At 43.3% G+C, this 13,041-nt stretch overlaps 1 protein-coding gene across 4 annotated transcripts in view; it reads right to left on the bottom strand.

Moving 5' to 3' along the window:
- CACNA2D4 (calcium voltage-gated channel auxiliary subunit alpha2delta 4) overlaps positions 1-13,041 on the bottom strand; it is a 325,067-nt gene that overhangs the window by 262,118 nt on the left and 49,908 nt on the right. For all 4 annotated transcript variants that reach the window (XM_063447669.1, XM_063447671.1, XM_063447670.1 and 1 more), the window contains exon 2: positions 11,831-11,912. In XM_063447669.1, the coding sequence (XP_063303739.1) occupies positions 11,831-11,912 (82 nt within the window). The remainder of the gene's footprint in view (positions 1-11,830; positions 11,913-13,041) is intronic.

Below are 13,041 nucleotides of genomic sequence, written 5' to 3'. Positions count from 1 at the left end.
CCCCCCTTACATACACAGCCCCCCTCTTACACACACAGCCCCTCTTACACACACAGCCCCCCTTACATACACAGCCCCCCTCTTACACACACAGCCCCCCCTTACACACACAGCTCCCCCTTACATACATACCCCCCCTACACACACACAGCCCCCCTTACACATAGCCCCCAATACACTCACTGCCCCCCATACACACACACACACAGCACCCCTCACACAAAAACACACTGCGCCACTCACGCACAAACACACTGCTCCCAATACACACACTGCACCATTTACACACAAACACACTGCTCCCAATATACATATTGCTACCCCATACATACACTGCACCCCTCTCACACACGCACTACCCCTTCATACACATACTGCGACCCTCACACACACTGCACCCCTCACACACATACACACTACAACCCCTATCCCGGCAGACATGGGTAAGTTATCAAACATTTTTTTAAACAGTTTGACTACTTACTCTGGGAGGGCGCCACAGTAACTCCTGGCACCAAAACCACTACAGAGAGCTGTAGTGGTTATTGTGCCTGGATTGTTTCTTAAAATAATCTGCCAGTGCCCCTCCCGAGATTAGCTTCTGGATCCGCCACTGCTCCAGCGTCGCCGAAATCCCCATAGGAAAGCATTGAAAGCATTTTTCAATGCTTTCCTATGGGGAGGTCTAATGCACGTGCGCGGAATTGCCGTGCATGCGCAATAGGACTCCCCCGCCGGATGCCGTCGGCGGGGGAGGAGCGTGGGCGGACCCTGAACCAGCGCTGAGGGACATCGGCGCTGGATACAGGTAAGTCACTGAAGGGGTTTTAACCCCTTCAGCAACTTGGGATGGGGGGTGGGAGGGAGAGCTGACCTGCAGTAGCCGTTTTCCTGGCACTGGAGTGTCCCTTTAATTTAATCACACACAGGAGACTCCTGCAGGATTTAACAGACTATTAACAGAGAGGATATAAGAAATTCTAAGTTAAACAGAATGTGAGTAAATAAAGTTTTTAAATCTTTATGTGCCACGGGAGGAGGGAAGTGCACGTGCAAGGGGGTGGTTATGTTAGGAATACAATATTGTATTCCTAACACTTTATATTCCATTTAATATGAAAGCGGTCAGACATATAGGTTTTGTTATGGTTCACAACGTGGGCACTTGCCTCCGTCCTTAAGGGGTCAATGTATGTATGTAACATGCCCAGGAGCAAGCCTAAGGTCTGTATATTTAGCATTAGAAACACTTTTGTTTTCAGAATCTCTTCCCATGTGTGGCATAACCTGCCAGTTGAAAGAGATAGTGGGACAAAGAATGCAGCAGATAAGGATACAAGTGGATATATTGATGGAGGTGCAATGACTTTGATTACATGACTTTATCAATTCCGGATTTAAAGTATGCCAAATTTAAGCAATACTGACAATTATTCACCAAAGTGAGCATTCAAAGTGAATTTTAAATTTAAGGTCGAAATAGCCAAACCGAAAAAAATTCTCTAATTCAGCCATGCTTCCTGTTCAGGTACTCTGGTCTTCTTAAATTTGAAATTCACTTTGAATGCTCACTTTAGTTAATAACCCTTTGAGTGTTATGTTTTTTCTAGTCTTTTTTTCAATCCAACATCCAGGGGTTAAACAGTCAATCAACGTAACGGTGGTATAACACAGACCCAAACAGCAGAGCAGGAATTATTAACAGTCTTAGTTTGTGCTACATTTTACAAAGTCGTTTGTTAACTCACAGTTTAGTAAATAAGGCCTCACTTGTGTACCAGTGTTGCACTCCTGGTATGTTGCCAACAATCATTTGCTTCTTGATAGTACATATGTCTAAACTGGAACTGTTTCTCTTGGCACGTGCCTCTCAGTCTAATCCTGGGCCAGGCTACTCTTAATCCTGCATGGCTAGCTTTTCTCATGGAGGTCATATGACCCACTTAATGCTCCGACACATGGTAAGCGCATTCAGATGAATATGGGACATGTCTCTGTGTCTGTCCTTTTCAGAATGGAAATTCACATTACACAGGACAACTGTACTACTGACAGACTCGGTCTTTTAACCCTATCTGTATTAAAGGGCTGTGTAAAGCATTGCTGGAAGTCCAAAAATATGCACCATCTTGTTAAAATGTTCACTATTACTTTAAACAGGTAGGACAAATGTGAGCACAGAGATATAGTATACTTGAGCCAGGAGAGTCTAACGTGAATATTTACTAAACTGCAAATTGGGTTAACTTAAAACTGAACAGCAAAATTCAAGATAAAATCCCAAGCTTTGAATATAGCATTGCTGGAATTGTCTTCAAAATCTGCTACTTTAGCCTGCATTTTCAATTTAGTTTTCGCTTCACTACAAATGACTAATTATTATGTAAACCCCTTAGTGTAATTCTGATTAATAGCAACTTTTGGTTAGAATTTTAAATACGGTAATGTAAATACAATTATTTTTATTTTTCATTAAAAAAAAGGTTGATCCATGTTTGTTAAGATTCTCAAAGCAATTTAACTGCAAATGACATGTATTGGTAAATTACAAATACATGAAATATATCCCTGAAACTACAATTATTAATAAAATTACTGTAAAGATGTTATGGAAACACGAAGCTGCAACATAATCTGGAACATCACCCAAGTATTAGATAAAATTTGGGTCAATAGGAAATGTACTTGGGAGCTTCGTACCCATTAATGAGGAGCGATCATCAAAAATAGATTGCTCTCACCCCCTCATAGGGGCGACACTGCAGGCCTGGTACTCCATAAGAACCAAACTCTCGCTAACTACGACACCAGGGCCGCTGACCCCAATCACCCACAAACCCAATGTGGCTGGGGGCCTCAAACCACAAGATATCAAGACGTTTGGAGCAACGGATTTCATGCACATGCAACAATGGTGTGCGGCAGACACCCTCAAACAACTCCCAGACCTTATACCAGATAGAGCCCTGACGAGTCTAGAGAGATTCCGCTACTTCCAAATAAAGGCATACTACACCTCACATAGCGGAAGATGCCTGTTTCACAGGAGCCTGACGGAATTCGAGGAACTCTGCAGGGCCCGCACGCACCTGAGCAGGGGTGTCTCAACACTATACGATCTGCTCCAAATGGCAGCCCGCCCTGAACCCGCGAGATACATGGCACGCTGGGAGGAAGCTACAGGAGTTGCACTTACTGAACAACAGTGGACGAATATCCACATACTTACGCACCAAAGCTCTATGAGCTCAAAACACCAGGAGATCAACTACAAATTGCTGACTTGCTGGTATAGAACCCCTGAGCGGCTACACCGGATGAACCCAGACGCCTCTGATCTATGCTGGAGATGTGAGGAGGCAGTAGGGACGGACCTACACATTTGGTGGTCCTGTAGAAAAATAACTCAATACTGGACCCAGGTCCACACGCAGATCAAGGAAATCCTGGACACCAACCTCCAGCTACAACCACTTCAGATGCTCCTCCACCACACAGAGATGCCCATATCGAGATATAAAAAATCACTTACGAAACACCTACTAAACGCAGCCAAACTGCTCATCCCAGCCAGATGGCGCACCATGCAGGCCCCTAACCTCCAACAGTGGATGGACAAGGTGGAAGAGATCCACAGTATGGAGACACTCACAGCATCCCTGAAGGGAACCACTGAACGATGCCTACAGACGTGGACACCGTGGATTGACTTAATCTACCGAAGAGGGACCTAGGGCCCCTACCCAGTGCACTTGACAGGTGAAACACAGGACGACCGGCCCAACCTAGGCTCTGGAAGGGGTGAATGGGACGCGTGACGAGGAGGGACACAGACAGCCGCGGGTGGCGCGCCCCTCTTCCTGGGTGGGCACCCATTTTGCCCTATCTCCTGTTCAACCCCTACCCACTTGGCCGCCCTCCACACTGGCCCTAGTACTGATGCACAACCAGTACATCTTCTGCCCAGACACTAACCTCACACAATCTAAAACAGATCTCGGCTCCTGGCAACTGCACCTGCGCGGATGAGGGGACCATAGGAACATGGATGGACCCGAATTGTGGGCTAAGCCCGCTAAAGGAAGACCATCAGGCATAAAGGGGAGACACAGATGAAATGCACCCCGAGATCAGATGGGGACATAGGAGGCATAATGGGTCTCGGTGCAAGCCCGACTGACGCTCGGTCGACAGATGACTTAGATGGGACGCACCGAAGATGGGGGGGTGTAAACGAGGGCGACGGACATAACAACCAGAACGCGAAAACTATCGACATAGGGCCATAGAACCCAGACGCTATTGGGGAGACGACCACTAGTGGTCCTGGAATTATAGCGACCCACTCGGAACAGGGCCGTTACCCCTTAGAATTATTAGAACGGACACTAGGTCACCCCTAACCTCAGAACACACGCCATAAGTGCTTAAATGGGACTAGGCAGGCAAGGGAAGCCACCCACCGCGTAATGCGGTTATACGCTACGCGATCTATAGCAGATACTCGAACTTGTTGTAATGTTGTTGACGAAGCTTGTTTAGACAATTGCGGTAGAAGATAAGGTCAAGCATAGTGTTAAGATTTTCTGACCTACGAAGTTACAACTGTTGTATTATTACATTTACGATATCCTGTGACAAAATGATAAAATGAAAAATAAAGATTGTCAAAAAAAAAATAGATTGCTTACCTTATAAATGCTTTCATTTGTTTAAATTTATGTTCCTATTTTTTTTGGTATATTCATTTGTTTTTGACTTTGTTATTTTGGACAGGTATTATACTAAATATTGTTTAATACTTAAAAAAATTAAATAAAGTTTGATATGATGTGGGTAATACTCAGTATAAGACTGAGCATCGTGGAAGAGAGCAGTGTTTAACAGGCTGATGGTGGTAAGTATCCCTTTACAAGTACTGTATGATGCACTTAGAAATGCTGTGAGTTTAAAAGTAACTTACACAATCTATAATGTGCCATACCCAAAGATTTTTTCTAAAGTTGCTGTGTCTAAAATGCAGAGAAAAGTGAAATTGGGGGAACACCTGGAGCATGCATTTCTCAGCTGTAAAGGCCACATTTTTTTTTCTTTAAATATAGATTAAAGGGACACTATAGTCACCAACACAACTTTAGCTTAATGAAGCAGTTTTGGTGTATAGATCATGCCCCTGCCGCCTAACTGCCCAATTCGCTGCCATTTAGGAGTTAAATCACTTTGATTATGCAGCCCTAGGTACACCTACCTGCATGTAACTTACACAGCCTTCCTAAAAACTTTCTGTAGGCAGTCATCTAACGTTTACACTTCTTTTATTGCTAACTGGGTTACATTTAATATACCTTATCTACTGCTCTGTTAATAGCTTGCTAGACCCTGTTGGAACCTCCTGTATCTACTTAAAGTTTAATTTACAGAGCAGGTGATAACAACTTAAAGTAAGTTACATCTGATTAAAAATTAAACCATTTTTTTATGCAGACTGTGTCAGTCACAGCCAGGGGAGGTGTGGCTAGAGCTGATTAAACCAGTGCTCCTCAACCCTCACACCTAACAGTCCAGGATTTAAGGATTACCCAGGTGCATCTAAGGTGTTTAGAAAAAGAAAGAAAAAACAAACTTAGAGTCTGAGGTGTTTTTAGTTTAGTTGTTTATTTTTTTTTTTTTTTTTACACACCCTGGGTAATCCCTAAATCCTAGACTGTTAAGTGTGCCTTGGGGAGAGGGTTGAGGAGCAGTGGCATAAACAGAAACAACAAAAACTGCTTCTTTAACCCCTTATGACCGGAGGGCGTACTATTACGTCCTTTTAAAAGCGTCTATAAACGCCGCAGGACGTAATAGTACGCCCTCCGGTTTTTAGTAACTTACCCGGTCGGCGGCGGTCCCACGCCGGCGATCGCGGTTGAGGGGACTCCCAGGGAGCCCCCCCGCGGCAGATCTTCCTCCTTCGGTCCCTCCCGGTCATGTGAGAGTGAGGTCCTTGCGAGGACCTCACAATCACATGGCCGGAACAGCTGGCTCAGGCATTGCCAGCAGGGGGACTAACTGTAATGACAGTTAGTCCCCCTGCTGGCTGAAAATCAAATCAAATAATGTTAAAAGTGTAAAAAAAATATATATATACTTAGATCATATATACACATATACACACACACACATACACCGTCTAGGTGTATTTTAATATTAATATATATATATAATTATATATATATAATAATATCAAATTACACGTAGACTGATACTGATTAAATATATATATAATTATTGTTATATATATATTTATAAATAATATAAAAAATTAATATGTAAATATGTAAAAAAAAATAAAAAAAAGAATTAAAAATAAAATATAAAAAAATATCTAGATGTGTTTTATTTCATTCTAACTGTATTGTGATATTAATATATATATATTTATATCAAAATACACGTAGAACGAAATAATATATATATATCTATATACATAAATATATACATATATATCACTATATATATACCTATATATAAATAAAAATATTTAACAAAAATTATATATATATATATATATATATATATATATATATACGTATATATATACATATATTAATTCTACACATATATTTATGTAATAATTTTACATAATTAGGTATCCTAATTAATTACAATTAGCGGGACCTGCCTGGCCACCCATGCCGAAAGTATAGGGCATTTAATTTGCTAGCACTATATTTAACCCTATAACTTTCCAAGACACCATAAAACCTGTACATGGGGGTACTGTTTTACTCGGGAGACTTCGCTGAACACAAATATTAGTGTTTCAAAACAGTAAAATGTATTACAACGATGATATCGCCAGTAAAAGTGAAGTTTTTTGAATTTTTCACGCACAAACAGCACTTGCACGGACGATATTATTGCTGCAATACTTTTTACTGTTTTGAAACACAAATATTTGTGTTCAGCGAAGTCTCCCGAGTACAACAGTACCCCTCATGTACAGGTTTTATGGTGTTTTCAAAAATTACAGCGTCAAATATAAGGCTTGTGTTTCATTTTTTTCACATTAAAATTCGTCAGATTGCTTACGTTGCCTTTATGACTCTATGGTAGCCCAAGAATGAAAATTACCCCTATGATGGCATACTATTTGCAATAGTAGACAACCCAAGGTATTGCAAATGGGGTATGTCCAGTCTTTTTTAGTAGCCACTTAGTCACAAACACTGGCCAAAATTGGCGTTTTTGCATTTTTCACACACAAACAAATACTAACGCTAACTTTGGCCAGTGTTTGTGACCAAATGGCTACTAAAAAAGACTGGACATGCCTTATTTGCAATACCTTGGGTCGTCTACTATTGCAAATGGTATGCAATTATGGGTGTAAATTTATTTCCTGGGCTACTATACAGTCTCAAAGGCAACGTAACCAATCTGGCGAATTTCAATTTCAAATGTAACGTGCTATATTTGACCCTGTAACTTCCCAAAACACCATAAAACCTGTACATAGGGGGTACTGTTTTACACGTGAGACTTTGCTGAATACAAATATGTGTATTTTATTGCAGTAAAAGCAAACAGTATTATGACATTGACAGTTAAAATGTCGTGTAGAACTGGGGCGGGGCCTGAGCTCCATGGCGGCTGGACGTGCCTTGTGCGAGCTCCGAGCCTAATCTTCATTCCGAGCCGGAATAATTGCACTCCAGCCAGCCAGGAATCGCAAAACCGAATCGCACTCACCTCAGGAGCCAGCCGAGGTGCCCCGGGTCAGCCGCCCACGGATGCACGGAGCTTCCACAGAGGGTGCCGGGAGTGAGGCCTAGCAGTGGCGCCAGACGGGTGAGGCGGCCGATCCCCCGCTCTGCGCGACCTAGTGCCTTCCTAAGCCTGAAATAGTGCCCTGTTCCCCCCCCCCCCGGACCGGTGGGGGTCATCCCGGTCCACCCTAATCCGCACCTGGAACCAAGCGACATAAGTTAATTTGCCCTAACTTGCCGAGCTGTCGGAGCATAAACAAAATGGCCGCCCAGCACAAGCCAAAACGAGGGACCACAGACGGCCACCCACACTCTCACCCCCTGGAGAATTTGAACCGACTCTGCTTAAGCTTCTGCAAGGCTCTTCACGACAGGGGTTTGACCTACCCTCACGCGGCTAGGGTGGTTGCCTCGTGGATCCGTCCAGCGACACGACGCCGCCATTACGGAATCCCGTTACAAGCCTTCGGGGTGGCCAGCCTGCCAAACAAAAGCTGACAACCTAGACAGCGGAAAAAGGTCCCGAGCAAACTGGGCGCACACACCCAATCTCAACCACGCAGGTATGAGACCGCCGGGCAACCCCACAGGCCCAGCAACGCACCCAAGCATGGCATCTCAGACCAGCAAGCCACTCGGTCCCTATCCGGGGCTCCAGCAAAACGCCACGCCACAGCACCAAAGAACATGGGGAGAAAACGAACCGGAGAGGGACTCACACACAGTGCAGTCAAGATCGCCTTACTGAACCCCCATGTTCCAGGTCTCTGTTTCCCAGACTTGGGAATTGGCTGACTGGACGCAGATCATAGACCAGTGAAGTCCCTACCAAGCTAGTGACCTTCAAATTCATGATTATAATGCCGGTTTTATACAGTATCACTACTTTGTGCATGCTCGATTTGCTCTCAAGTTTACTCTTTATGCTAGCAAAGCTGTACTGTATATAATGTCTTGTTCACTTGTTCATATGATAACCATACTACTGTTATTACTACTATATGATCGTACTATGTAGCAACGTAACAACCCACTAGTTTTGTTTAAAGCGAAAAGGATAACCAGTTATGTTTTAAACTATGCATACACCCACGCCATCACTAAGCATGTATACACATCTCGGAACGCATCTATGGCGTATAGATAAGCCTGTACCTAAAAATCTAAAATGCGCATGTAACGCTGCCACTGTTTTAACTAGTTGATTTGCATTTATACGCTGTTGTGGCGTTCGTCAATATTTCTGTAACCACCTGCGCAACAAAAATAAAGAATTCAAAAAAAAAAAAAAATGTCGTGTAGAACTAAAAAAATAGAAAACATCTTATTTTCTCCCATTTTTTTCATATTAAATTATGTTTCATAGCTAAATATTTGATATTAAATGAAAGCCCTGTTTCCCCTTGAATAAAATGATATATATATAAGGGGGGTTGCATTTAATATGAAAGAGGTGAATTACGGTTGGACAGACATATAGCGCAAATGCCAGGTTTTGTTTACATTTTGTTTCGTTCACAACTTGTACATTTGGCTGCGGTGTTAAGGGGTTAAACTGTAGTTGTTTTGGTGACTATAGTGTCCCTTTATGGAACTGTGCACACAGAAAAAACCCCCCAAAAAGAAGCCATTTAAAATTTAACAAGGCTACTAAAAATCACCTATCTTAGTAATCAGTATCTAAAATTCTAACCTAGAGTCTAAACCATGGGTCGTCAACCTGGTCCCTACCGCCCACTAGTGGGCGTTTCGGGATTCCAGGTGGGCGGTAGGGATTTTCAAATTTTTTTATAGATTGGGTGAGCCGGCGGGCGGGTGCGAGCTAGCGGTACCCCTGCGACCGGGTACCGCCATCACCACTTGCGGCCCCAGCGGCAATCCGCCGGGGCCTCATATGGAGGGGTCCATCGGGTGGCCCATGCTGTCAGGGCCACCCGATGGATGTGGATTGTGAGGGGGCCCGGTCAGCGCTGGGCGCTTTAACAGCGCGACCGGGCCCCCTGTGATGACATCACAGAGCTGGGAGGAAGTGATTCCCCGGTCACTCCTCCCAGCTAAAACTGAGAGCCGCGCGGGAGGATCACCAGGGAGTCAGAGTGGGAACTCTGACTCCCATCCACCTGAGCCACCACTGGACCCCAGGGAAAGTCACCCTCCTGCACCTTAAAGGTAGGAAACAGGAGGGTGACTTAAATATAATGTGTGTTTGATTGTGTGTGTGTCTTTGTATGTGTGTCTTATGTATGTGTGTCTTGTGTATGTGTGTCTTGTGTATGTGTGTCTTGTGTATGTGTGTCTTGTGTGTGTGTCTGTATATATGTGTCTTGTTTTTGTATGTATGCCTGTGTGTGTCTGTATATATGTGTCTTGTTTTTGTATGTATGTCTTGTGTGTGTATGTGTCTTTGTATGTATGTCTTGTGTGTGTCTGTGTCTTTGTATGTATGTCTTGTTTGTGTGTCTGTCTGTATGTGTGTCTTTGTATGTCGTGTGTGTGTGTCTGTCTGTATGTATATATATATACATATATGTGTGTATGTATGTCTTGTCTTTGTATGTATATGTTTCTTGTGTCTGTATATATGTGTGTATGTATGTGTGTCTTGTCTTTGTATGTATATGTTTCTTGTGTCTGTCTGTATGTGTGTGTCTTTGTATGTGTGCCTGTGTGTGTGTGTCTGTATGTATGTGTGCCTGTGTGTGTGTCTGTATGTATGTGTGCCTGTCTGTATGTTTGTTTGTGTGTCTGCATGTGTGCCTGTCTGTCTGTATGTGTGTCTGTATGTATGTGTGCCAGCAGGGCCGCCATCAGCTCAAGGTCTGGGCCCCCCTTCAAGCCCGCCCACAGGGCAAGCCTCCAAATCCTGCCCACAGGAATACACACACACACACTAACAGATACAAATACTAAAACAGACATACACACTGGCATACACACAATGGCATACACACAATGGCATACACATACACTGGCATACACACACAGGCATACACAGGCACACACATACACTGACACACACACACACATACACTGACATACACACATACACCTCATTTTCAGCCACCCTCCTCTCTTCCTTACCATTTCGTCGCAGGAGGGTGGCTGGGGATGATGTGAGTCGGCTGCCTCTCCTCGCGGCCTCTGTCTCCTCCTTCCCGCGCGGAGTAAACTGGGAGGAAGTGACGAGCTGCATTTTTTTTTTTAAAGGGGCCCGGTCGCGCTATTACAGCGCTGACCGGGCCCCTGAAGATAATAGGGCCCATTGGGTGGCCCTAAATGCTTGGGCCACCTAAGCGTGTGGGCCCTGGTGCAGATGCACCGGCGGCAGTTCCGCTGATACACGTGGGGCCCGGGCCAGGGCCCCCCAGGGCCGCCGGGCCCGTGACAATTGTCACGGTTGTCATGTCCTGATGGTGGCCCTGTGTGCCAGTCTGTTATAGTGGGATACCTAGCTCAGCCTTCCTACTGGGCATTGCTATAAGGAAGGTTAAAAAAAAGGGGAAAAAAAAATGTGGGGAGGGGAATTGAGGAGGGAGAAGAGGGGAGATGACGCACAGATGAGAAATCCTATTATGCGCAAACAGAGAAGTCGTCTAAATATCTCCGAAAGAGGAGACCTTCGTTTGTTCCTTACGAAAATCGAACCAGATATCAAATATTTAGTCTTGCAGCATCAACCTCAAGGATCTCATTAATCACTAGTAAAGGTAATTTAAATTTACTTTGTTTTCGCATTAAACTTTATAAAGTTAAAAACATTATAAACATGCATTAATTGGAAATAAAAAGATAAATGAACGTACATTTATTTTTTTTTTTAAAACACCCTTCTTTAGAAAAAATATTCCGCACTTGCGCGAAAACTGGTGGGCGGTAAGGAAATTTTTTCAACCAAAAAGATGCATTAGTGGGCGGTAGTTAGAAAAAGGTTGACTACCACTGGTCTAAACACTAAAATCAGGTTAAAAAAACACTGAATAACTGTAAATAATCATTGAGAATATGCTGCTGAATCACATGAATCCCACAGCTCTATCACACAATAACGATTTATTACCATGACTAATTACTGCACTTACCTTCTGTAACAGAAGAGACCCGGAGTATTTGGTGACTACAGAGTATACTTCACTGCCAAAAGTATCAGCCCACAGCTTTACCCTAGGAAGACAAAAAGGAAACATGTCAAAGAAGAAAAAAAAAAATGGAAGTGTGTCAAATTTGGGAACCTCACTAATTAATCTTAATCTGCTGCTGACCCCTGATAAATCACACCAAGGCCACACAATTTACCGCTGTAAACAGAAAATGAAGACACTGACATCGAAATAAGAAATCTGATATAAGATAAATATTAATGCACTCAATTGGTCCCAGAGGTCCAAATTCATAAAGCATGAGTTATTGATTCCATGGTCTACGTTTTATTATGATCTCTTTGATACCAAATGAAATAATTAATGTCAGACTCTGTTATAGAATATTTGTTCTGTGCAAGGAGAGTATTTACTAAGCAGTGAAAATGTATGTATGACCGCTGTCCTGCAACAAACCACGAGGCAAGGATAACCTGAAAGACTATTACATCTAAATGTCACAAGACTTACTACATTTAGATGAACTGATGGGAAGAGGTTTGGTTTTCAAACTATTATGGAAAAAAATACCAAGCATAGTATTGCATCCAATGCGCTACTACTAAAACCAAATTATAGGGTCACTTGCTCATAAAACACCAGGGAACTGGCAGCCCTATCAGAAGGAGCCTATCATAAAAAGGGCATCCTACATGCCATACACACCAAGACTCAGTACAGATACAGGTGCAGATTCACTATAAAGATTCCGCCGAAAGGAAACACTACAGGCATCCCATTGTACAGCGCTATGGAATCTGATGGCGCTATATAAATAATATAATAATCATAACCCCCTCCACTGCCCGTTAGTATTTAAACCACCAGGAACTTCTTGCCTTCCTACTTCCCACAGTGAACCAGAAGCTCCTAAGCTGATTGCCTTCAGCCAGTGAGCTACGCCCTGCACTGCCATGCTTAACATAAACTGAGAGCTCTCTATGTCCAGCAGATCCTAGGTATACAATTATTATTATTTATTAAGCGCCAACAAGTTCTGCAGCGCTGTACAGTGGGTGGACTAACAGACATGTATTTGTAACCAGATGAGCTAGAAGCACAGGCACAGAGGGATTAAGGTGTAAGGGTTATGGGTGTAAGAGCATTATGGATGCAGTCCACAACATCTGGAGTGCTGAAGGTTGCCTACCATT

This window comes from Pelobates fuscus, chromosome 3 (assembly GCF_036172605.1).
Source record: "Pelobates fuscus isolate aPelFus1 chromosome 3, aPelFus1.pri, whole genome shotgun sequence".
Lineage (NCBI taxonomy): Eukaryota > Metazoa > Chordata > Amphibia > Anura > Pelobatidae > Pelobates > Pelobates fuscus.
This window is presented reverse-complemented; position numbering and strand designations above follow the sequence as displayed.